At 46.0% G+C, this 25614-nt stretch overlaps 1 protein-coding gene and 1 long non-coding RNA gene across 9 annotated transcripts in view; one reads left to right on the forward strand and one right to left on the reverse strand.

The window, feature by feature from the left end:
- LOC149982581 (uncharacterized) overlaps positions 1 to 9289 on the reverse strand; it is a 338493-nt gene extending 329204 nt beyond the window's left edge. The window contains exons 1-2 of the long non-coding RNA XR_016497306.1: positions 9157 to 9289; positions 8727 to 8788 (exon numbers count right to left, since the gene is read on the reverse strand). This is a non-coding gene — a long non-coding RNA (uncharacterized LOC149982581). The remainder of the gene's footprint in view (positions 1 to 8726; positions 8789 to 9156) is intronic.
- Positions 1 to 25614, forward strand: part of foxp4 (forkhead box P4) — a 201183-nt gene that overhangs the window by 132684 nt on the left and 42885 nt on the right. For 2 of the 8 annotated variants that reach the window (XM_090241240.1, XM_090241239.1), the window contains exons 5-9: positions 6032 to 6124; positions 19433 to 19574; positions 22207 to 22411; positions 23820 to 23918; positions 25188 to 25286. In XM_090241240.1, coding sequence (XP_090097366.1) covers positions 6032 to 6124; positions 19433 to 19574; positions 22207 to 22411; positions 23820 to 23918; positions 25188 to 25286 — 638 coding nt within the window. Of the gene's footprint in view, positions 1 to 6031; positions 6125 to 19432; positions 19575 to 22206; positions 22424 to 23819; positions 23919 to 25187; positions 25287 to 25614 lie in introns of all 8 variants that reach the window. The other 6 variants (XM_036983565.2, XM_090241238.1, XM_090241241.1 and 3 more) reach the window with 3 other exon arrangements.

Below are 25614 nucleotides of genomic sequence, written 5' to 3' on the forward strand. Positions count from 1 at the left end.
AACACCCACTTTCTCTCCTGTACGTGTTGAATAGGCAGCTATTAAAAGTGTGTAGACAGAACAGTAGTTCTGACAGAGGCAGGGCTACAACAGATAAATTGAACACACACACATATGTCCAGGGCTTGAACAGACAGTAGATTTAATAAGGAATTGTTTCTTTAGGCCATTTTAAATTGCAGTGGGAAGATCTGACAAAATGGATGGTAATGGAAATATGCTGTCTCTCTGGGAATGAGATGGTTAAGAAGAGCTTGCACAGGTCTTTTTACTCTAACGAGGAGATGGGGGGGTGGGGGTGAAACACTTACACACACACACGCTCACACACACACACACACACACACACACACTTGTGTAAGGCCATTTTACCTCTGCTTTTAAAACCACTTGAGTTTAACACAACTCTCCCACTTAATTAACCACACCATGACTGCCACCTAGTCTATATCAGCAAATCAGCCACAAATCAGCACACACACACACACCACATACAGCAATCACAGACCACATCAGTCATTGGATCATTACATTTCATATCCCATGGAGACTTTGCACTATGTGTGTGTGTGTGTGTGTGTGTGTGTGTGTGTGTGTGTGTGTGTGTGTGTGTGTGGTGGTTTAACCTTGACTTTTCCTTTAACCTTTAATTACACCACTGCTGATCTGGTTTCTTTCTCGGTGTGTTAGTTAAGGCAAGGTCACGGTAATAGGCTGGTAATAGGCTGGCAAGGTGAGTGGCTCTCTTAATGCTACAGAGCCACTGAATCACATCATAAAAAATACCTTAATTATCACTTAATTATTCTTACAACTCTCCAGCACCAGCCTAGCTTGTGTGTGTATGCGTGTGTGTGTGTCTGTGTGTCTGTGTGTGTGTGTGTGTGTGTGTGTGTGTGTGTCTGTGTGTGCATGCGTGTGTGTGTCTGTGTGTGTGTGTGTGTCTGTGTGTGTGTGTGTGTGTCTGTGTGTGTGTGTGTGTCTGTGTGTGTGTGTGTGTGTGTGTCTGTGAAAGGGAGGTAGCCACTGCCTTGGAGAGGAGAGATGAACTCTGCCTATGGAGTATGGAAAGACAGGGAGGTGGGACAGAGGGAAAAATGGGAGGGACAAAGAATAAATAAGAGAAATGGACAGAATCAGAGGAATAGAAAGAGAAACACACATTCCCCTGTTGTTGCAACAGGCTGTCAGAGCACAGGGAGATGCTTATCCTCATGGAGTGTCCTTGGTAAATTATTGATTAGTTAGTCAGACAAACAGAAACAGGCTGTCTCTCGTCAGTAGTAACAGTACCAGCCAGTAGAAGTCTTCCCTCATCTTCTCTGATCTGAAACACAGGCTGGTTGAAACCATATGACTTTACGTTTAACAGTTACTAGGCGAGTTGTTCACTTCAGACTATAAAGATCAACAAGATTTCATAGCTTCCTTTCAAAATGTGACATGTTATGGATGAACGTCTATTTCATTCTGCGTGGTTACGGGATTAAACAGAAACAACTCGCAGGTTAACAGTTTAGGCATTAACTCTGAGTGGTTAAGGTTAGGGCTATGGTTTGGGGAAGCCTTAAAACCAAATAATGAAAAACGATGCGCAAGGGCCATCAAGTATCATCAGTATTCTCAAGGCTTGCTAGAGCATTGTGAACGGCTGTGGCGCAGTGGTGTGAGCAACGCTCTCCGAGCATCTCGAGTTCGCTCCCAGTGTTGGGAGATGTTTTTTTGTTTCATTTTAGCGCTGAGGATATATCGCTCTCAGGACCTTTTCAAACAACGACATCAAAGTTTATTTCTAGCGATCAGGCTGATACACCTTGATTCTCCTTCAAAATGGCCACATCAGAACATGTCCCTCCTCCCCCAACCCGGTAAGCAAGCAGCCCATAAATAACTGTGTGTCTCTGGTGCTATGGCGACGCCTTCCATGCCAGCTACTGTAGGGCACCGAGATTTACGGGGCTGTCCAGGTGTTTCAGGTGAACATTAAATCATTATTTTTAAAGGAAGAAAGTCCACTCCTGTTGGGTCATGTTTGCACTTCTCTCCCTAGAGGGACAGAACACTCCGGTTGGGTCATGTTTGCACTTCTTTCCCTAGAGGGACAGAACACTCCTGTTGGGTCATGTTTGCACATCTGTCCCTAGAGGGACAGACCACTCCTGTTGGGTCATGTTTGCACATCAGTCCCTAGAGGGACAGAACACTCCTGTTGGGTCATGTTTGCACATACACTCCTGTTGGGTCATGTTTGCACATCTTTCCCTAGAGGGACAGAACACTCCTGTTGGGTCATGTTTGCACATACACTCCTGTTGGGTCATGTTTGCACATTGCTCCCTAGAGGGACAGAACACTCCTGTTGTGTCATGTTTGCACATCTGTCCCTAGAGGGACAGAACACTCCTGTTGGGTCATGTTTGCACATCTCTACCTAGAGGGACAGAACACTCCTGTTGGGTCATGTTTGCACATCTGTCCCTAGAGGGACAGAACACTCCTGTTGGGTCATGTTTGCACATCTGTCCCTAGAGGGACAGAACACTCCTGTTGGGTCATGTTTGCACATCTGTCCCTAGAGGGACAGAACACTCCTGTTAGGTCATGTTTGCACATCTGTCCCTAGAGGGACAGACCACTCCTGTTGGGTCATGTTTGCACATCTGTCCCTAGAGGGACAGAACACTCCTGTTGGGTCATGTTTGCACATACACTCCTGTTGGGTCATGTTTGCACATCTGTCCCTAGAGGGACAGAACACTCCTGTTGGGTCATGTTTGCACATCTCTCCCTAGAGGGACAGAACACTCCTGTTGTGTCATGTTTGCACATCTGTCCCTAGAGGGACAGAACACTCCTGTTGGGTCATGTTTGCACATCTCTACCTAGAGGGACAGAACACTCCTGTTGGGTCATGTTTGCACATCTGTCCATAGAGGGACAGAACACTCCTGTTGGGTCATGTTTGCACATCTCTACCTAGAGGGACAGAACACTCCTGTTGAGTCATGCTTGCACATCAGTCCCTAGAGGGACAGAACACTCCTGTTGGGTCATGTTTGCACTTCTCTCCCTAGAGGGACAGAACACTCCTGTTGGGTCATGTTTGCACTTCTCTCCCTAGAGGGACAGAACACTCCTGTTGGGTCATGCTTGCACTTCTCTCCCTAGAGGGACAGACCACTCCTGTTGGGTCATGTTTGCACTTCTCTCCCTAGAGGGACAGAACACTCCTGTTGGGTCATGTTTGCACTTCTCTCCCTAGAGGGACAGAACACTCCTGTTGGGTCATGTTTGCACTTCTCTCTAACTTATACACATTATACACCTGCACACATTATACACCTATACACATTATACACCTGCAAACATTATACACCTATACACATTATACACCTATACACATTATACACCTATACACATTATACACCTATACACATTATACACCTATACACATTATACATCTATACACATTATCCACCTATACACATTATACATCTATATACATTATACACCTATACACATTATACACCTATACACATTATACATCTATACACATTATACACCTATACACATTATACACCTGCAAACATTATACACCTATACACATTATACACCTATACACATTATACACCTATACACATTATACATCTATACACATTATACATCTATACACATTATACATCTATACACATTATACACCTATACACATTATACGCCTATACACATTATACACTTATACACATTATACACCTATACACATTATACACCTATACACATTATACACCTATACACATTATACACCTATACACATTATACACCTATACACATTATACACATTATACACCTATACACATTATACATCTATACACATTATACATCTATACACATTATACACATTATACACCTATACACATTATACACCTATACACATTCTACACATTCTACATCTATACACATTATACACATTATACACCTATACACATTATACACATTATACATCTATACACATTATACACATTATACATCTATACACATTATACATCTATACACATTATACACCTATACACATTATACACCTATACACATTATACATCTATACACATTATACACATTATACATCTATACACATTATACATCTATACACATTATACACCTATACACATTATACACCTATACACATTATACACCTATACACATTATACACATTATACACATTATACACCTATACACATTATACATCTATACACATTATACATCTATACACATTATACACATTATACATCTATACACATTATACACATTATACATCTATACACATTATACATCTATACACATTATACACATTATACATCTATACACATTATACATCTATACACATTATACACCTATACACATTATACATCTATACACATTATACACCTATACACATTATACACATTATACATCTATACACATTATACACATTATACATCTATACACATTATACATCTATACACATTATACACCTATACACATTATACATCTATACACATTATACACATTATACACCTATACACATTATACATCTATACACATTATACATCTATACACATTATACACATTATACATCTATACACATTATACACCTATAGACATTATACACATTATACACCTATACACATTATACATCTATACACATTATACACCTATACACATTATACACCTATACACATTATACACCTATACACATTATACATCTATACACATTATACACATTATACATCTATACACATTATACACATCATACACCTATACACATTATACACCTATACACATTATACACATTATACACATTATACATCTATACACATTATACACATATACACATTATACACCTATACACATTATACATCTATACACATTATACACATTATACATCTATACACATTATACATCTATACACATTATACACATTATACATCTATACACATTATACACCTATACACATTATACACCTATACACATTATACATCTATACACCTATACACATTATACACATTATACACATTATACACCTATACACATTATACACCTATACACATTATACACCTATACACATTATACACCTTATACACCTATACACATTATACATCTATACACATTATACACATTATACACCTATACACATTATACACCTATACACATTATACACCTATACACATTATACACATTATACACCTATACACATTATACACCTATACACATTATACACCTATACACATTATACGCCTATACACATTATACACCTATACACATTATACACCTATACACATTATACACCTATACACATTATACACCTATACACATTATACACCTATACACATTATACATCTATACACATTATACGGAACACATTACAATAACAGGTTGTCTACCTGCTTTAGTTGTTGTTATTCATCACATAAACACACACACCTTCTCAGTCTTACTGCTCTCTATTGTATCTTTTGTTGTTGTGGAAACTGATTATACATCACATAAACACACACACCTTCTCAGTCTTACTGCTCTCTATTGTATCTTTAGTTGTTGTGGAAACTGATTATACATCACATAAACACACACACCTTCTCAGTCTTACTGCTCTCTATTGTATCTTTAGTTGTTGTGGAAACTGATTATACATCACATAAACACACACACCTTCCCAGTCTTACTGCTCTCTATTGTATCTTTAGTTGTTCTGGAAACTGATTATACATCACATAAACACACACACCTTCTCAGTCTTACTGCTCTCTATTGTATCTTTAGTTGTTCTGGAAACTGATTATACATCACATAAACACACACACCTTCTCAGTCTTACTGCTCTCTATTGTATCTTTAGTTGTTCTGGAAACTGATTATACATCACATAAACACACACACCTTCTCAGTCTTACTGCTCTCTATTGTACCTTGTGTTATTGCAGCTAGGCCTGGGGTTTGCTGTCACAGGAGGCTTTTGATCAATTTCCCTCCTCTTTTCCCTCCTTCCTCCCCTCCCCAGCTACAGGAGTACTATAAGAAGCAGCAGGAGCAGCTGCATCTTCAGCTTCTGACTCAGCAGCAGCAGCAGGCTGGGAAGCAGGCAGCCAAAGAGGTGAGACCCCTACTGAGTGGTGTTATCAAGTGCACTCACAAGCACACGCGTACACAGTTGAAGTGGCCAACACGTGAGTTAGGGGATTGTGGATAAGGGCCCAAGGAGGTGAGCGTTTGCACTGGGGCAGAGTGTTCACCTCTTCTACTCGATCTCCTGTCCTCTTATCCTATCATTCTCTCATTTCCTCCTCCTGTCCTCTTATTGTATTTCTGTGTTGTGTACTCTGCGTTTCCAAACAGGGATTATGGTAGTGATGGAATATGGCTTTACATTTCTCTCTGCTAACACACCATGCCAAACCCTACTCACAGAGAGCTCTGTCTTAATGCAGGATAAGTATTTATTTACATGGCGTGTAAATGCATGCGAGCGTGTGTGTGTGTGCGTGTGCGCGCGTGTGCGTGTGTGCGTGTGTGTGTGTGTGTGTGAAGCATGAAGTAAAATCCTGTTGTAGCTTCACTATAAGAGGGGTCTGACACTTTTAATTGTCAATTAACCCCCGCAGTCGGTGAGAACGGTGCCAACACACACCTCCGCAAGGTTTAATCACACTAACAGGGATCATGGGGGATCAAGTAGCATCACAACGCGTAACAACAAAGAGAAATCCACCTCAATCACACCAGATTACTGTCATAGAGGTTATGTTGGGAGGGTGGTGTTGGTTCAATTCTGATTCTCTGTAATAATGGTATGGGTATAGTAATGCATTTTATTTTGCATCAAACAACACAACATTTTCAGGCTCCTCCTTGTCTGAAGGACAAGTGGATAAACAGGTTAATGTCAAGCCCTGCATGTTGTTTTTTTCAGAAGTCTCATGGAATGTAGACCTACATTGAACACCACACATTGGCTGCTACTGTAGGCTGAATGATATAACAGCTATTTCCATGTTAAAATGTTATGGGATGCATTTTCTCCATTGTTTTTGATGAAAGGCCACTCTGTTAGGCCTACATTATGATCAAATAGCCACAGTAGTCTTCTTGACCGCTATCTGAAACTGTAACTTAAAGCGGGTACTAGAGGTCGACCAATTATGATTTTTCAACGCCGATACCGATTATTGGAGGACCAAAAAAGCTGATACCGATTAATCGGCTGATTTTATTTATTTATTTATTTGTAATAATGACAATTACAACAATACTGAATAAACACTTTTATTTTAACCTAATATAATACATCAATAACAATCAATTTAGCCTCAAATAAATAATGAAACATGTACAGTTTGGTTTAAATAATACAAAAACAAAGTGTTGGAGAGGAAAGTAAAAGTGCAATATGTGCCATGTAAAAAAGCTAACGTTTAAGTTCCTTGCTCAGAACATGAGAACATATGAAAGCTGGTGGTTCCTTTTAACATGAGTCTTCAATATTCCAGGGTAAGAAGTTTTACTTTTTGTTATTATAGGAATTCTACGACTCTCTCGCTCTATACCATTTGTATTTCATTAACCTTTGACTATTGGATGTTCTTATAGGCACTTTAGTATTGCCAGTGTAACAGTATATAGCTTCCGTTCCCTCTCCTCACCCCTACCTGGGCTCGAACCAGGAACACATCGACAACAGCCACACTCGAAGCATCATTACCCATCGCTCCACAAAAGCCACGGCTCTTGCAGAGCAAGGGGAACAACTACTTCAAGGTCTCAGAGCGAGTGACGTCACCAATTGAAATGCTATTAGCGCGCACCCTGCTAACTAGCTAGCCATTTCACATTGGTTACACCAGCCTAATCTCGGGTGTTGATAGGTTTGAAGTCATAAACAGCAAAATGCTTGAAGAACAGCGAAGAGCTGCTGGCAAACACACTGAAGTGCTGTTTGAATGAATGCTTGCGAGCCTGCTGGTGCCTACCACCGCTCAGTCAGACTGCTCTATCAAGCATCAAATCATATACTTAATTATAACGTAATAACACACAGAAATACGAGCCTTAGGTCATTAATATGGTCGAATCCGGAAACTATCATTTAGAAAACAAATGTTTGTTCTTTCAGTGAAATACGGAACCATTCCGTATTTTATCTTAACGGTTGGCATCCATAAATCTAAATATTCCTGTTACATTGAACAACCTTCAATGTTATGTCATAATTACTTAAAATTCTGGCAAATTAGTACGCAATGAGCCAGGCGGCCCAAACTGTTGCATATACCCTGACTCTGCGTGCAATGAACGAAAGAGAAGAGACACAATTTCCCTAGTTTAATATTGCCTGCTAATCTGGATTTCTTTTAACTAAATATGCAGGTTTAAAAATATATACTTCTGTGTATTGATTTTAACCTTTCTGATCTCCCCATCCCGGATCCGGGTTCGTGAATACAGACTCAAGCTCATTACCATAACGCAACGTTAACTATTCATGAAAATCGCAAATGAAATGAAATAAATATGCTAGCTCTCAAGCTTAGCCTTTTGTTAACAACACTGTCATCTCAGATTTTCAAAATATGCTTCTCAACCATTGCAAAACAAGCATTTGTGTAACAGTATTGATGGCTAACGTAGCATTTAGCATTAGCATTCAGCTGGCAACATTTACACAAAAAAACAGAAAAGCATTCAAAAAAATCATTTACCTTTGAAGAACTTCAGATGTTTTCAATGAGGAGACTCTCAGATAGCAAATGTTCAGTTTTTCCTGAAAGATTATTTGTTTAGGACAAATCGCTCCGTTTTCTGCGTCACGTTTAGCTATGAAAAAACCCCTGTATCCAGGATTGTGTAAATCTATCAGCAAGCTCATTAGCATAACACAACGTTAACTATTTATGAAAATCGCAAATGAAATGAAATAAATATGCCATCTCTCAAGCTTAGCCTTTTGTAAACAACACTGTCATCTCAGATTTTCAAAATATGCTTCTCAACCATAGGAAAACAATCATTTGTGTAAAAGTAGCTAGCTAGAGTTAGCATTTCGCGTTAGCATTTAGCGTTAGCATTAGCGTTAGCATCCAGCACGCAACATTAACAAAAACATAAAAGCCTTCAAATAAAATCATTTACCTTTGAAGAACTTCTGATGTTTTCAATGAGGATACTCTCAGTTAGATAGCAGATGCTCAGTTTTTCCAAAAAGATTCCTTGTGTATTAGAAATAGCTCCGTTTTATACATCACATTTGGCTACCAAAAAAAATCCATAAATTCAGTCCTCAAAACGCAAACTTTTTTCCAAATTAACTCCATAATATCGACTGAAAACATGGCAAACGTTGTTTAGAATCAATCCTCAAGGTGTTTTTCACATATCTCTTCATTGATACATCGTTCTTGGAAACATGCTTTCTCTCCTGAATCCCAGGAGAAAATGCCTGCACCTGAAGATTACGCACAAATTTAGACAAAGGACACCGGGCGGACCTCTGGAAAATGTAGTCTCTTATGGCCAATCTTCCAATGATATGCCTACAAATACGTCACAATGCTGCTAAGACCTTGGGCGAACGACAGAAAGTGTAGGCTCATTCCTTGCGCAATCACAGCCATATAAGGAGAGAATGGAAAACAGAGCTTCAGAAATTCTGCTAATTCCTGGGTGATGCATCATCTTGGTTTCGCCTGTAGAATGAGTTCTGGGGCACTTACAGACAAAATCTTTGCAGATTCTGAAACTTCAGAGTGTTTTCTTTCCAAAACTGTCAAGAATATGCATAGTCGAGCATCTTTTCGTGACAAAATATCGCGCTTAAAACGGGAACGTTTTTTATCCAAAAATGAAATAGCGCCCCTAGAGCTCTAAGAGGTTAAGCAAGGAATTTATGTTTATGGTTAGGTACATTCGTGCAATGATTGTGCTTTATTCGCAAATGCGCTTTTGTTACATCATCCCCCGTTAGGCGAAGTTGGCTGTCTTTGTTAGGAAGAAAGTCTTCACACAGTTCACAACGAGCCAGGCGGCCCAAACTGCTGCATATACCCTGACTCTGTTGCAAGAGAAGTGACACAATTTACCTAGTTAAAATAAATTAATGTTAGCAGGCAATATTAACTAAATATGCAGGTTTAAAAATATATACTTGTGAATTGATTTTAAAGAAAGGCATTGATGTTTATGGTTAGGTACACATTGGTGCAACAACAGTGCTTTTTTCACAAATGCGCTTGTTAAATCCCCCTTTTGATGAAGTAGGCTGTGATTCAATGATAAATTAACAGGCACCGCATCGATAATATGCAACGCAGGACAAGCTAAATAAACTAGTAATATCATCAACCATGTGTAGTTAACTAGTGATTATGTTAAGACTGATTGTTTTTATAAGATAAGTTTAATGCTAGCTAGCACCTTACCGTGGCTCCTTGCTGCACTCGCATAACAGGTAGTCAGCCTGCCACACAGTCTCCTCGTGGAGTGCAATGTAATCGGCCATGATCGGTGTCCAAAAATGCAGATTACCGAATGTTATGAAAACCTGAAATCGGCCCTAATTAATCGGCCATTCTGATTAATCGGTCAACCTCTAGCAGTTGCAGCCTCAATATTCACAGTAAACTCGCGCTGGAAGTTTTCACATCATTCAAGTTTCTGCTCAGAAGACCCGAAATTTGCTGAGTGCCTAATTTTTTTTGAGGGATCATTGGTTATCAGTTGTCAGAGGTGTCTAAGACAACAATAATATAGTGATTTTATCACAAACACACACACTCTCAGACATACAAACACACACACTCTCCACATACAAACACACACACACACTCTCCACATACAAACACACACTCGTCATCCAATTTTCAGAGAGTAGAGGAGGGATGTGACAGTAACAGAGGAAAGGAGAAGTGAGAGAGAAAGAGAAAAGTGAGAGAGAAAGAGGGAGAGAGAGAGAGAGAAGTGAGAGAGAAAGAAGGAGAAAAGAGCAGGTAGGAAACAGAGACAGGCTTCTAGAGAGCTCATGGACTCCAGAGACCATTGTGGGAATTGCACGAGGAGGTTCGCCCTAGATCATCCCTCCTTTCTCCCTCCCGCCATCCTTTCCTCCTCTCTCATCCCTGATCCCCCTCTCCCTGTGGACCCTCTCCCCCCTCGCCTACAGCGGTCAGCCAACTCATCCGTGACCAAAGCAAACCAGTTGTGGTTGACTTGCATGTAGAGACCGTGTCTAATGCTGTTTTTCCTTTTTTCCTTCTCCTGTCCGAGTCGCCGGTTTTGTTTTCCTGTAACAACCAGACAAGTGCAAACACTGGTCACACACACACACACACACACACACACACACACACACACACACACACAAACACACCACACACACACACACACACACACACAAACACACCACACACACACACACACACACACAAACACACCACACACACACACACACACACACACACACACCACACACACCACAGTTGATGTGTGATGGTTCACCATACCCACTGTTGTGGACATGCATCATCTCCTGTGTTCAGTTAAAGCTAAGCCTGCTGTACAGTCTAACTCAATGCCTTACAGTCATCAACAGTCCAACTCAGACATATTGATATGCCTCCAGAACCGCAATACTGCTTGTTTTCTAGCTGGTGGTTAATTGAATGGTTAATGACATTGATTGTCTCCACTCACCTGGTGTCCCAGGACTGAGAGGAAGAAGGACAAGCAGCAGGACTGTGGACCTCCAGGCCTGGCGGTGCTCAACCTACTAGTTAGATTGGGTATGGCAGGTAGGTTACATAGGTCTATGTAGGTCACCTGCTTATCAAGTGCCCAGGAAATCGAGGTTAGGTCACATGTGTCAAACTCATTCCACAGAGGGCAGAGTGTCTGTGGGTTTTCGGTGCACCCTTGTACTTGATTGATGAATTAAGGTCAATAATTAGTACTTGGTTTTCTAGGTCTTAATTGAAAGGAAAAAACAAAAACCCTCAGACACTGAGGGGAAGGGCAGTGGTATTCAAACTTTTTCAACAGGGACCCTATTTTTACTGCCATCATTTCTCACGACTCCACCCCAACCCAAATGCATATCAACAAATAATATCATTTTAATCTCTATCAAAATGAATAGAAACCAATAAATACATAAAACATTTTTTTATTTTATTACTTCCTCAAAAAAAATGGCATACAATGATCTGTACTCTTATTTAAACATGTTGGCAACCCCCACTGCAGCTGTGGTCGCCACCCCGACATTTAATACCACTGGCCTAGGGGATAGGGGAAGTGCCTAGGGGATAGGGGAAGTGTCTAGGGGATAAGGGGAAGTGTCTAGGGGATAGGGGAAGTGCCTAGGGGATAGGGGAAGTGCCTAGGGGATAGGGGAAGTGTCTAGGGGATAGGGGAAGTGTCTAAGGGATAAGGGGAAGTGTCTAGGGGATAGGGGAAGTGTCTAGGGATAGGGGAAGTGCCTAGGGGTAGGGGAAGTGCCTAGGGGATAGGGGAAGTGTCTAGGGGATAGGGGAAGTGTCTAGGGGATAAGGGGAAGTGTCTAGGGGATAGGGGAAGTGCCTAGGGGATAGGGGAAGTGCCTAGGGGATAGGGGAAGTGTCTAGGGGATAGGGGAAGTGCCTAGGGGATAGGGGAAGTGCCTAGGGGATAAGGGGAAGTGTCTAGGGGATAGGGGAAGTGCCTAGGGGATAGGGGAAGTGCCTAGGGGATAGGGGAAGTGTCTAAGGGATAGGGGAAGTGCCTATGAGATAGGGGAAGTGCCTAGGGGATAGGGGAAGTGCCTAGGGGATAGGGGAAGTGCCTAGGGGATAGGGGAAGTGTCTAGGGGATAGGGGTAGGGGATAGGGGAAGTGTCTAGGGGATAGGGGAAGTGTCTAGGGGATAGGGGAAGTGCCTATGAGATAGGGGAAGTGCCTAGGGGATAGGGGAAGTGCCTAGGGGATAGGGGAAGTGTCTAGGGGATAAGGGGAAGTGTCTAGGGGATAGGGGAAGTGTCTAGGGATAGGGGAAGTGCCTAGGGGATAGGGGAAGTGCCTAGGGGATAGGGGAAGTGTCTAGGGGATAGGGGAAGGGTCTAGGGGATAAGGGGAAGTGTCTAGGGGATAGGGGAAGTGCCTAGGGGTTAGGGGAAGTGCCTAGGGGATAGGGGAAGTGTCTAGGGGATAGGGGTAGGGGATAGGGGAAGTGTCTAGGGGATAGGGGAAGTGCCTATGAGATAGGGGAAGTGCCTAGGGGATAGGGGAAGTGCCTAGGGGATAGGGGAAGTGTCTAGGGGATAAGGGGAAGTGTCTAGGGGATAGGGGAAGTGTCTAGGGGATAGGGGAAGTGCCTAGGGGATAGGGGAAGTGCCTAGGGGATAGGGGAAGTGTCTAGGGGATAGGGGAAGTGTCTAGGGGATAAGGGGAAGTGTCTAGGGGATAGGGGAAGTGCCTAGGGGATAGGGGAAGTGCCTAGGGGATAGGGGAAGTGTCTAGGGGATAGGGGAAGTGTCTAAGGGATAGGGGAAGTGCCTATGAGATAGGGGAAGTGCCTAGGGGATAGGGGAAGTGCCTAGGGGATAGGGGAAGTGCCTAGGGGATAGGGGAAGTGCTTAGGGGATAGGGGAAGTGTCTAGGGGATAGGGGAAGTGTCTAGGGGATAGGGGAAGTGCCTAGGGGATAGGGGAAGTGCCTATGAGATAGGGGAAGTGCCTAGGGGATAGGGGAAGTGTCTAGGGGATAGGGGAAGTGTCTAGGGGATAGGGGAAGTGCCTATGGGATAGGGGAAGTGCCTAGGGGATAGGGGAAGTGCCTAGGGGATAGGGGAAGTGTCTAGGGGATAGGGGAAGTGTCTAGGGGATAGGGGAAGTGTCTAGGGGATAGGGGAAGTGCCTAGGGGATAGGGGAAGTGCCTATGAGATAGGGGAAGTGCCTAGGGGATAGGGGAAGTGCCTAGGGGATAGGGGAAGTGTCTAGGGGATAGGGGAAGTGTCTAGGGGATAGGGGAGGTGCCTAGGGGATAGGGGAAGTGCCTAGGGGATAGGGGAAGTGCCTAGGGGATAGGGGAAGTGCCTATGAGATAGGGGAAGTGTCTAGGGGATAGGGGAAGTGCCTAGGGGATAGGATAAGTGCCTAGGGGATAAGGGGAAGTGTCTAGGGGATAGGATAGGGGAAGTGCCTAGGGGATAGGGGAAGTGTCTAGGGGATAGGGGAAGTGTCTAGGGGATAGGGGAAGTGCCTAGGGGATAGGGGAAGTGCCTATGGGATAGGGGAAGTGCCTATGAGATAGGGGAAGTGCCTAGGGGATAGGGGAAGTGCCTATGAGATAGGGGAAGTGCCTAGGGGATAGGGGAAGTGCCTAGGGGATAGGGGAAGTGTCTAGGGGATAGGGGAAGTGCCTAGGGGATAGGGGAAGTGCCTAGGGGATAAGGGGAAGTGCCTAGGGGATAGGATAGGGGAAGTGTCTAGGGGATAGGGGAAGTGTCTAGGGGATAGGGGAAGTGTCTAGGGGATAGGGGAAGTGCCTATGGGATAGGGGAAGTGCCTAGGGGATAGGGGAAGTGCCTAGGGGATAGGGGAAGTGTCTAGGGGATAGGGGAAGTGTCTAGGGGATAGGGGAAGTGCCTAGGGGATAGGGGAAGTGCCTAGGAGATAGGGGAAGTGCCTAGGGGATAGGGGAAGTGTCTAGGGGATAGGGGAAGTGCCTATGGGATAGGGGACGTGCCTAGGGGATAGGGGAAGTGCCTAGGGGATAGGGGAAGTGTCTAGGGGATAGGATAGGGGAAGTGTCTAGGGAATAGGGGAAGTGTCTAGGGGATAGGGGAAGTGTCTAAAGTGTCTAGGGGATAGGGGAAGTGCCTAGGGGATAGGGGAAGTGTCTAGGGGATAGGGGAAGTGCATAGGGGATAGGGGAAGTGCCTAGGGGATAGGGGAAGTGCCTAGGGGATAGGAGAAGTTTCTAGGGGATAGGGAGAGAGGGAGGGATGGAGAGAGAGAGAGAGTGATGGAGAGAGGGGGAGAGGGATGGAAGGATGGAGAGAGGGGGAGAGAGAGAGGGATGGAGAGAGAGAGAGGGATGGAGAGAGAGAGGGATGGAGAGAATGAGAGAGAGAGTGATGGAGAGAGAGAGAGAGATGGAGAGAGAGGGGGATGGAGAGAGAGAGAGGGATGGAGAGAGAGAGTAGGATAAAAAAAAATACAAATCTCCCCTGTGCCTTTTTGAGTGTTTGTGCATCGATGACTGTGACTTTTTGACCTCTTCTCTATTCTCTGATTGTTCCACTCGCTCTTTTCTGTGTAGAAGTGATGCTGAAAGAGTGTGTGTTTGCGTACGTGTTTGTGAGTGGTGCATTGGGTTGGTCAGAAGTCAGCTTGATGAAGTGACTCTGTCTGTCACACTAGCCATTTGGGACCGTGTGTGTGTGTGTGTGTGTGTGTGTGACTGGCAGGCTCAGACAGTGTGTGATGTGCTCATAAATCACATTGACAGCCTGTTACTACGCTAGCTTTGGCCACTCAGCCGCGGCTAATGTAAACAGAACACACACACAATGTGTTAAAGAACCACTACCATGTCTCTGGAGAGAGAGGGTGAGATAGAGGGAGGGACGGGGTAGAGGAGGGACATGAAACGGACAGACAGGACCAGGGAGGAGAAGAGATGGACCAAGAGAGAGGGAAAGTGTTGAACAGTGCTATAGAGCTTCAAACAGCAAAAGCTACAGACAAGGCCTAGAGTTTTTCCTGATCATGACCAAATGACTGAAATAGGAAAAACTCCGGCCCTAGTTACATGGTCAATCAAATATTCTGTACCTAGCTGTAGACACTAAAGTGTATTTGGCTTGGTGCGGGTCTATGAGAAGGTTGTTGAGTGTGCAGTTGTGACAGATGTCAAGAGAACAAGCGGTGGAACATTGTAACTGGCAGATCAGATTTATTTTTCTTCTCTTCTCTCTCTGGGAAAAAAATGACTGTAGTGCTGACATAGTGACCCTCTGCCTGCCTCCCTAAACACACACGCACACCCTACCTCCCCAGATGCCCATTCTGGAAGGAAGTGACCTCGGTGGCGTTCCTGTGAGTTCAAATCAAATCAAATTTTATTTGCCACATACACATGGTTAGCAGATGTTAATGCGAGTGTAGCGAAATGCTTGTGCTCCTAGTTCCGACAATGCAGTAATAACAAGTAATCTAACTAACAATTCCAAAACTACTGTCTTGTACAGTAGTTGTAAGGGGATAAAGAATATGTACATAAGGATATATGAATGAGTGATGGTACAGAGCAGCATAGGCAAGATACAGTAGATGGTATCGAGTACAGTATATACATATGAGATGAGTATGTAAACAAAGTGGCATAGTTAAAGTGGCTAGTGATACATGTATTACATAAGGATACAGTCGATGATATAGAGTACAGTATATATGTATGCATATGAGATGAATAATGTAGGGTAAGTAACATTATATAAGGTAGCATTGTTTAAAGTGGCTAGTGATATATTTACATAATTTCCCATCAATTCCCATTATTAAAGTGGCTGGAGTTGAGTCAGTGTCAGTGTGTTGGCAGCAGCCACTCAGTGTTAGTGGTGGCTGTTTAACAGTCTGATGGCCTTGAGATAGAAGCTGTTTTTCAGTCTCTCGGTCCCAGCTTTGATGCACCTGTACTGACCTCGCCTTCTGGATGATAGCGGGGTGAACAGGCAGTGGCTCGGGTGGTTGATGTCCTTGATGATCTTTATGGCCTTCCTGTGACATCGGGTGGTGTAGGTGTCCTGGAGGGCAGGTAGTTTGCCCCAGGTGATGCGTTGTGCAGACCTCACTACCCTCTGGAGAGCCTTACGGTTGAGGGCGGAGCAGTTGCCGTACCAGGCGGTGATACAGCCCGCCAGGATGCTCTCGATTGTGCATCTGTAGAAGTTTGTGAGTGCTTTTGGTGACAAGCCGAATTTCTTCAGCCTCCTGAGGTTGAAGAGGCGCTGCTGCGCCTTCTTCACAATGCTGTCTGTGTGAGTGGACCAATTCAGTTTGTCTGTGATGTGTATGCCGAGGAACTTAAAACTTGCTACCCTCTCCACTACTGTTCCATCGATGTGGATAGGGGGGTGTTCCCTCTGCTGTTTCCTGAAGTCCACAATCATCTCCTTAGTTTTGTTGACGTTGAGTGTGAGGTTATTTTCCTGACACCACACAGTTCCTCCTCTCTGTCCAAAGGCTCGTTGGCCACCACTCGCTCTCCAATAGAAAAACGTATATTTAGTTTATTTTTCCACCCCTCCTCTCTCTCTCTCTCTCTCTCTCTCTCTCGCTCTGCCTATTTCTCTCTCTCTCTCTGCTTCCCTCTGCCTTTCCTCTCCCTCTGTTTACTGGGGAAGATAAGGGCCATCTCTCTGGGGGGGGCATCAACCAGCGAAACACAGGCTAAGACCGGTACCGACAGGGAAACCAGAATGGGGGACATTCATCACTGCGACACACGTTGACCTTATCGCCACATGCCATGTAGTCTATACTACTCACCCCTTCACCTCCTCCCTCCACCCCTTCACCTCCTCCCTCCACCCCTTCACCTCCTCCCTCCACCCCTTCACCTCACCCCTTCACCTCCTCCCTCCATCCCTTCACCTCCTCCCTCCACCCCTTCACCTCACCCCTTCACCTCCTCCCCCCACCCCTTCACCTCCTCCCTCCACCCTTTCACCTCCTGCCTCCACCCCTTCACCTTCTCCATCCATCCATCCCTTCACCTCCTCCCTTCACCTCCTCCCTCATCCCTTCACCTCCTCCCTCCACCCCTTCACCTCCTCCATCCATCCCTTCACCTCCTCCCTCATCCCTTCACCTCCTCTCTCCATCCCTTCACCTCCTCCCTCATCCCTTCACCTCCTCCCTCCATCCCTTCACCTCTTCCCTCTACCACTTCACCTCCTCTCTCCATCCCTTCACCTCCTCCCTCCACCCCTTCACCTCTTCCCTCCACCACTTCACCTCTCTCCATCCCTTCACCTCCTCCCTCCACCCTTTATCTCCTCCCTCCAGCCCTTCACCTCCTCCCTCCACCCCTTCACCTCTTCCCTCCACCCCTTCATCTCCTCCCTCCAGCCTTTATCTCCTCCCTCCACCCTTTATCTCCTCCCTCCAGCCCTTCACCTCCTCCCTCCACCCTTCACCTCCTCCCTCCACCCTTTCACCTCCTGCCTCCACCCCTTCACCTCCTCCATCCATCCCTTCACATCCTCCCTCCATCCCTTCACCTCTTCCCTGCACCACTTCACCTCCTCTCTCCATCCCTTCACCTCCTCCCTCCACCCTTTATCTCCTCCCTCCAGCCCTTCACCTCCTCCCTCCACCCCTTCACCTCTTCCCTCCACCACTTCACCTCCTCTCTCCATCCCTTCACCTCCTCCCTCCATCCCTTCACCTCTTCCCTCCACCACTTCACCTCCTCTCTCCATCCCTTCACCTCCTCCCTCCACCCTTTATCTCCTCCCTCCAGCCCTTCACCTCCTCCCTCCACCCCTTCACCTCTTCCCTCCACCACTTCACCTCCTCCCTCCATCCCTTCACCTCCTCTCCATCCCTTCACCTCCTCCATCCATCCCTTCACCTCCTCCCTCCATCCCTTCACCTCTTCCCTGCACCACTTCACCTCCTCCGTCCATCCCTTCACCTCCTCCCTCCAGCCCTTCACCTCCTCCCTCCACCCCTTCACCTCTTCCCTCCACCACTTCACCTCCTCTCTCCATCCCTTCACCTCCTCCCTCCACCCTTTATCTCCTCCCTCCACCTCTTCACCTCCTCCCTCCACTACTTCACCTCCTCTCTCCATCCCTTCACCTCCTCCCTCCACCCTTTATCTCCTCCCTCCACCTCTTCACCTCCTCCCTCCACCACTTCACCTCCTCTCTCCATCCCTTCACCTCCTCCCTCCACCCTTTATCTCCTCTCTCCATCCCTTCATCTCCCTCCACCCTTTATCTCCTCCCTCCAGCCCTTCACCTCCTCCCTCCACCCTTTATCTCCTCCCTCCAGCCCTTCACCTCCTCCCTCCACCCCTTCACCTCCTCCCTCCACCCCTTCACCTCCTCCCTCCACCCTTTCACCTCCTCCCTCCAGCCTTTATCTCCTCCCTCCACCCTTTATCTCCTCCCTCCATCACTTCACCTCCTCCCTCCACCCCTTCACCTCCCCCCTCCACCCCTTCACCTCCTCCCTCCACCCCTTCACCTCCTCCCTCCCCCCTTCACCTCCTCCCTCCCCCCCTTCACCTCCTCCCTCCACCCCTTCACCTCCTCCCTCCCCCTTCACCTCCTCTCCACAGCAGCAGATAGGTAACAAGCAGAGTAGGTTGGAACGGTTGGGAATGTAACATGTACTAACTCTCTTTGCTTCTCTTCTCTCCACAGCAGCAGATAGGTAACAAGCAGTTGGCTTTCCAGCAGCAGCTCATTCAGATGCAGCAACTTCAACAGCAGCACATGATCAACCTGCAGAGACAAGGCCTGGTCTCCCTACAGCCCACTAACCCCATGCAGAGCCTGCAGCAAGGTACACACACATCCCATAGCTTACTTACCCAACAAACCCTCCTACCTCCTCCATACCTCCCAACTGTACATAGCCCAGATGCCTGGTTGCACCCCTACATAGTTTGCCAGATGGAGGGACTGTTTTAATACTAATAATGACAGTACTAAAGAGCTACCACTGCCCTCAGCCCAGGCATCATTTCAAGCTGTGTGCAGGCACACTCACACATATGCACACACACACACACACACACACACACACAGCCCTAGTACCCAGGGCCACATGTGAAGCCTGTTAACTTAATCAGCTCATAAAAGATAAAAGGCTAACCTGATTGGTGGGTTTGAGGAAGGCAGTCATTTGGATAATAGGTAAAATATGCCACTAAATTCAGAGCTTGTAGGGCGGAAGGGAGTGTGCATGTGTGTGTGTTTCTGTGAGTGCTTGAGATGAGCCAGACACAGTGAGGGCACTACATTCTTGTTTTGTCTCTCCCTCATGGTTGTGTGAGTCTGCTTGTGCGTGTGTGTTTGTCTGGACTCTCCCTCATGGTTGTGTGAGTCTGCTTGTGCGTGTGTGTTTGTCTGGACTCTCCCTCATGGTTGTGTGAGTCTGCTTGTGCGTGTGTGTTTGTCTGGACTCTCCCTCCTCATATTTTGTCACAGAGGTTTTACAGATATGAATGTTGACTGCTGACCGCCCCGCCCCAGTGTCTGTGTGTGTATGTGCGGTCCTCCATAAACAACCCCAGCTTTAGGGGTGTACACACACACACACACACACAGAGAGAGCTTAGTAGTTCCAAAGTGGCCGTAACATTACTAAAGCCCTGACTGGGAAGAACAAACACAGACCAGGATAGAGTTTCCTGCCCCATCCTCCCTCCCTCTCTCTCCCTCCCTTTCTTCCTTTTTTTCTTCACTCCTTCTCTCTCTCTCTCTCTCCATCGCAGCACACTAGCGACCCCCGCCCCTCAGGTCTACAGGCCTGGACTTTTTACTCTAGCCTTCCCCTCTAAAAGTACTGTCCACTGAATGAGTGTGATAGACAGACTGGAGACGTTTTTAGAGTGGAATTTATCAGACAGCTTTAAACCTTTGCTTTTGGCATCGCCCCTCCTCTCTCTCTCTTTCTCTCTCTCTCCCTCTCGCTCTCCCTCTCTCTCTCTCCCTCTCTCTCTCTCCCTCCCTCTCTTTCTCTGTCTCTCTCTCTCTCTCTCTCTCCCTCCCTCTCTTGCTCTGTCTCTCTCTCTCTCTCTCTCTCTTTCTCTCGCTCTCCCTATCGCTCTCCCTCTCCCTCTCTCTCTCTCTCTCCCTCTTGCTCTCTCTTTCTCTCTCCCTCTCTCCCTCTCTTGCTCTCTCTCTCTTTCTCTCGCTCTCCCTCCCTCTCTCTCTCTCTCTCTCTTTCTCTCGCTCTCCCTCTCGCTCTCCCTCTCCCTCTCTCTCTCTCTATCTCTCTCTCTCCTCTTCTCTCTTTCTCCCTCTCTCCCTCTCGTCAGAGTGGAATTTCCCTGCAGTGTGAAAGAGCCTGTCCATTGTGACGGCTCAGCCAGGCGTGAGCAAGAGCATTCCTCTGGCCAGCCACACACACACACACACACACACACCCTGGTAGCCCTGCCCCTCCGAGCCCGCTACCCGTGGAGTGTGTGTGTCCCTCCATCCATCCTGTGTGTGTGCATGCATGTGTGTGTGGTGGATACATTTTGTATATTGAGTTTATAGATTATACATACTTAATTCTAGTTTTACCATTAGTAACTTACAGTTGAGAAACATTACATGAAACGTCCTTTACAAAAACAAATATTCATTGTTGATTGGGACGAATGCATTTCTGCAGTAATCTAACTTCACTCAGGCAAAATGTTAGATATGTAGACACACACACACACTTGCGGTTGCCAATAAAGATAGTTGTCAGTTTAAATCAATTCACATACACGTACATCCACACACACACACACACACACACAGAGTCCCATTCCTCCAGAGTGATGGGTTTTGTTTTGGCGGGCCGAGAGAAGAAAGCAGACGGAGCAGACATAATACTTGGATTTCTGTTAGGACTCTGCCGTGTGTGTGTGTGTGTGTGTGCTATCTGCCATGTGTGAGAGAGAAGTAAAGGCTGTGGCTCGGCTTGGGCCAGATGCAGAGAGGGTAGGGTGGTCTGGTGTGTGTTGGTGGGGGCTGTTGGGTGGACCTTTCCTCTCACAGTGAAATACGAGCAGAAAAAGCTACAACAAGCCACCAAACTGAGCCTCAGACCCACACCCCCACACAGCGTAGCACTCACAGTGACTAAAGCAGCGTTGTTTGCATCGGTCTTCATTACTAATGGGAGGTTGGGGAATAGAGGACATGTACAAACCTACAGAAATTAGCCTGTAGCTTCCTCCAGTTCCTACCCCATCATTTCCCTCATACTTAACCACTACCAGGGGCTCGTCCCAGTGTGTGTCTGTGTCTGTGTGAGCACTTGCGTGAGTCTCTCGGTGTGTGACTGCATGTGTGCATATGTGTGTGTGGATAGCCTGCATGTGTCACTGGGTGGGGGGTTATAAAATGTTTTTTTGTGACTAATATCTACTAACTCTATCTCCACCTCTCCCCTCTCCCTCTTCCACGCACCCCTCTCCTCCCCCCTGCAGCCATGTGTCCTGGGGACCTGCAGCAGCTGTGGAAGGAGGTGTCGGGGGTGCAGTCTGCAGAGGAGGCCCTGAAGCAGCAGCACACTGGAGAGGGTCTGGACCTCAGCACCAACTCTACCTCAACCTCTTTCCCCAAAGCAAACACACACAGCAGCCTGCACAGCCTGCACAATGGACAGGACAACCACACCCCAAAGAGAGACAGGTACAGAGACAGGTACAGTTGGGTGCATTACAAACGTCTCCCCGCGCTACAGAGCAGATATCAATAAGTGTAAGGCTATGTGCATAGACCTCAGGGGAGATATTTCATACATGGGTTCAATAAGTGTAAGGCTATGTGCATAGACCTCAGGGGAGATATTTCATACATGGGTTCAATAAGTTATTGTTAGATGATTGCAAACAAACGTGGCTCACACACACACACACACACACACACACACACACACACACACACACACACAGCTCCGATAGAGCTAATGAGAGTGTGATGTAGACAGATAGTGATACAGTGTCTCTGATGTGACCTCCATGTGCCCTGGAGAGGAACTGTGCTGGAACTAATTCACACATAGTTACTATGTCTTTAGACTGCCTCTCCTTGGTTTGACAAAGAGACTCTGTGTATTACCATGCTGTGTGTATGTGTGTGTAGGGTGTGTGTGTGTGTATGTGTGTGTAGGGTGTGTGTGTGTAATACTCCAGTGTAAACGGCCCTCAGGTCATTTGATATGTGGTGTTTGTTGTGTGTTGTCTGGAGTAGGGCACAGCCTACTCCTCTCCTGCTGCCAAGGTGCCAGTTGAGCATGAGTGTCTGGGTGAACATTATGACATGGAGGGGAAGGGGGGACTGAGAAATGTGTTGTGTGTGTCGTGCTATTATTTCTATGTGTTTGTTAGTTGCCTGTGTGTTCAGAGGAGATTGAGGGTGTTAGGGGGTACATCTGTAATATTTCTATGTGTTTGTTAGTTGCCTGTGTGTTCAGAGGAGATTGAGGGTGTTAGGGGGTACATCTGTATTATTTCTATGTGTTTGTTAGTTGCCTGTGTGTTCAGAGGAGATTGAGGGTGTTAGGGGGTACATCTGTAATATTTCTATGTGTTTGTTAGTTGCCTGTGTGTTCAGAGGAGATTGAGGGTGTTAGGGGGTACATCTGTAATATTTCTATGTGTTTGTTAGTTGCCTGTGTGTTCAGAGGAGATTGAGGGTGTTAGGGGGTACATCTGTAATATTTCTATGTGTTTGTTAGTTGCCTGTGTGTTCAGAGGAGATTGAGGGTGTTAGGGGGTACATCTGTATTATTTCTATGTGTTTGTTAGTTGCCTGTGTGTTCAGAGGAGATTGAGGGTGTTAGGGGGTACATCTGTAATATTTCTATGTGTTTGTTAGTTGCCTGTGTGTTCAGAGGAGATTGAGGGTGTTAGGGGGTACATCTGTATTATTTCTATGTGTTTGTTAGTTGCCTGTGTGTTCAGAGGAGATTGAGGGTGTTAGGGGGTACATCTGTAATATTTCTATGTGTTTGTTAGTTGCCTGTGTGTTCAGAGGAGATTGAGGGTGTTAGGGGGTACTGTATTCACCTGTGGGCTGTTTTTATCCCGGCTTTAAGAGCAAGACTCTTTGAATGGATCTCCTCCTTCAGCAAGGCAGACCTCGGAGATGAACACCTCACGCCTTACTCCAAAGGTGGCCCGCTATCCAATAGCCAGTGAGTCACACACACACACACACACGCACACACACACACACACACACACACACACACACACACACACACACACACACACACACACACACACACACACACACACACACACACACACACACACAGACCTGACATGCCCAGAATGAGGACATTCTCCCTCTGTGTGGGGGAAGTATGCGAGCTAGCTTAGCGCTAATCTCCTGTGTTATTTGGCTGGCCCATGCTAACAGGGAGGCAGAGGAGGCTGAAGTGAGGAGAAAGGAGGGGGCTAGCATGCTACAGCTAATGCAAGGCTGATGTGAACGGGTGTGTGGTTTTCCAGTAGTTTGTAATGTCTGCAGTTTGAGCAGCTTCTGAACTGAGAGTAGTCAACCACAGCCAACACACACACACACACACACACACACACACACACTGGCAGTGGTTGTGCTGTGTATCTGACCAGGAAGAGGGGAATAGGGGAGGAGAGGAAGGGAAGAGTGTGTGCTCGTCTTTGGGATGGTCCCATCTGTGAGAGGGATGGTTTGTGTTAGACAACCCTGTGATGTGGATCTGGGAGAAGCCGCCTCCACCCACGCACACACACACACGAACACACACATATGCACATTGCTGTTCCAGCCCGTCCGTCTCTGGATGGCAGTAGATTTAATGTAAATAAACTGTGAGCTCCATGTATTAGTGTGTGAGACACGAGGCCAGGCTGGGCCAAACCACATCTGAACCACGCACACTGGCCTGGACCCGGCCCAAACCAGAATCAGCATCTCCGAGCCACACACACACAGACAGAACTGTCTCACCAAAACAGAGCCTGCGGCCACATCTCAAATCAGCCTCCGTATGAGGGATGAGCCCACCACCACTACGCACCAATCAGACAGGCCGTCTGGGTGTCTGCCCACCCACTGACTGAAGGGAGGGAGGGAGGACTAGTGCTGTGTGAGGATGAACGTTTGGAACAGAGGAACACACACAGCATTCTGCTCTGAGCTTCACGTTGACTACGCACTTACTGTATGATACTAAAGATACTAACTATGGCCTTACTGTGTAACAATGGATGTTTGCTCTGTGTGTGGGCTTTTGCTGCTCAGAGGCATCGTTTGGTGGTATTGATGTGTCAGTGTCTGCTTGCTTTATTTCAGCTGTCCTTGGTCATCTGAAATGAGCTCAATCATTTGCTTTCCCCAACAGTGTGTGAAGTCTATACATTTGTAATATGTCCGGTTTAGATGATTCTAACCTGCTCTCTCTCCCTCCCTCTCCCAGCCACGAGGAGCATGCAGGTTCCCATCCTCTCTATGGCCATGGAGAGTGTAAATGGCCTGGCTGCGAGGCGCTATGTGATGACATGGGACAGTTCATCAAGTGAGTAACACCCTGAAGCTGCATTCCCAAACTACTCTCCTCCACACAGCTACAAATAATGGAAGTGGCCCCTATTGTTAAGACATTGTCACTTTCACTCTTTCTAGCATGACTTTCTAGTGACTAGTGTAGGACTCGCTCTACAGTGTGTGTTGCTATATCAGTCAGCCCAGACACACGCTAACCAGGAAACTAGCTGAGTGTAAATCAGTGAAACGTTCTACAGACTTCATTTACTCCCCTGGAGTCGATTGACGCGTCGGAGCATCAATCTAAGTTACATAACAAGAAAATCACCCCAACATCTGTCAGTTTAAACTCGAGATAT

This window comes from Oncorhynchus mykiss, chromosome 7 (genome assembly GCF_057628025.1).
Source record: "Oncorhynchus mykiss isolate SJ-2025 chromosome 7, ASM5762802v1, whole genome shotgun sequence".
NCBI classification, from domain to species: Eukaryota; Metazoa; Chordata; class Actinopteri; order Salmoniformes; family Salmonidae; genus Oncorhynchus; species Oncorhynchus mykiss.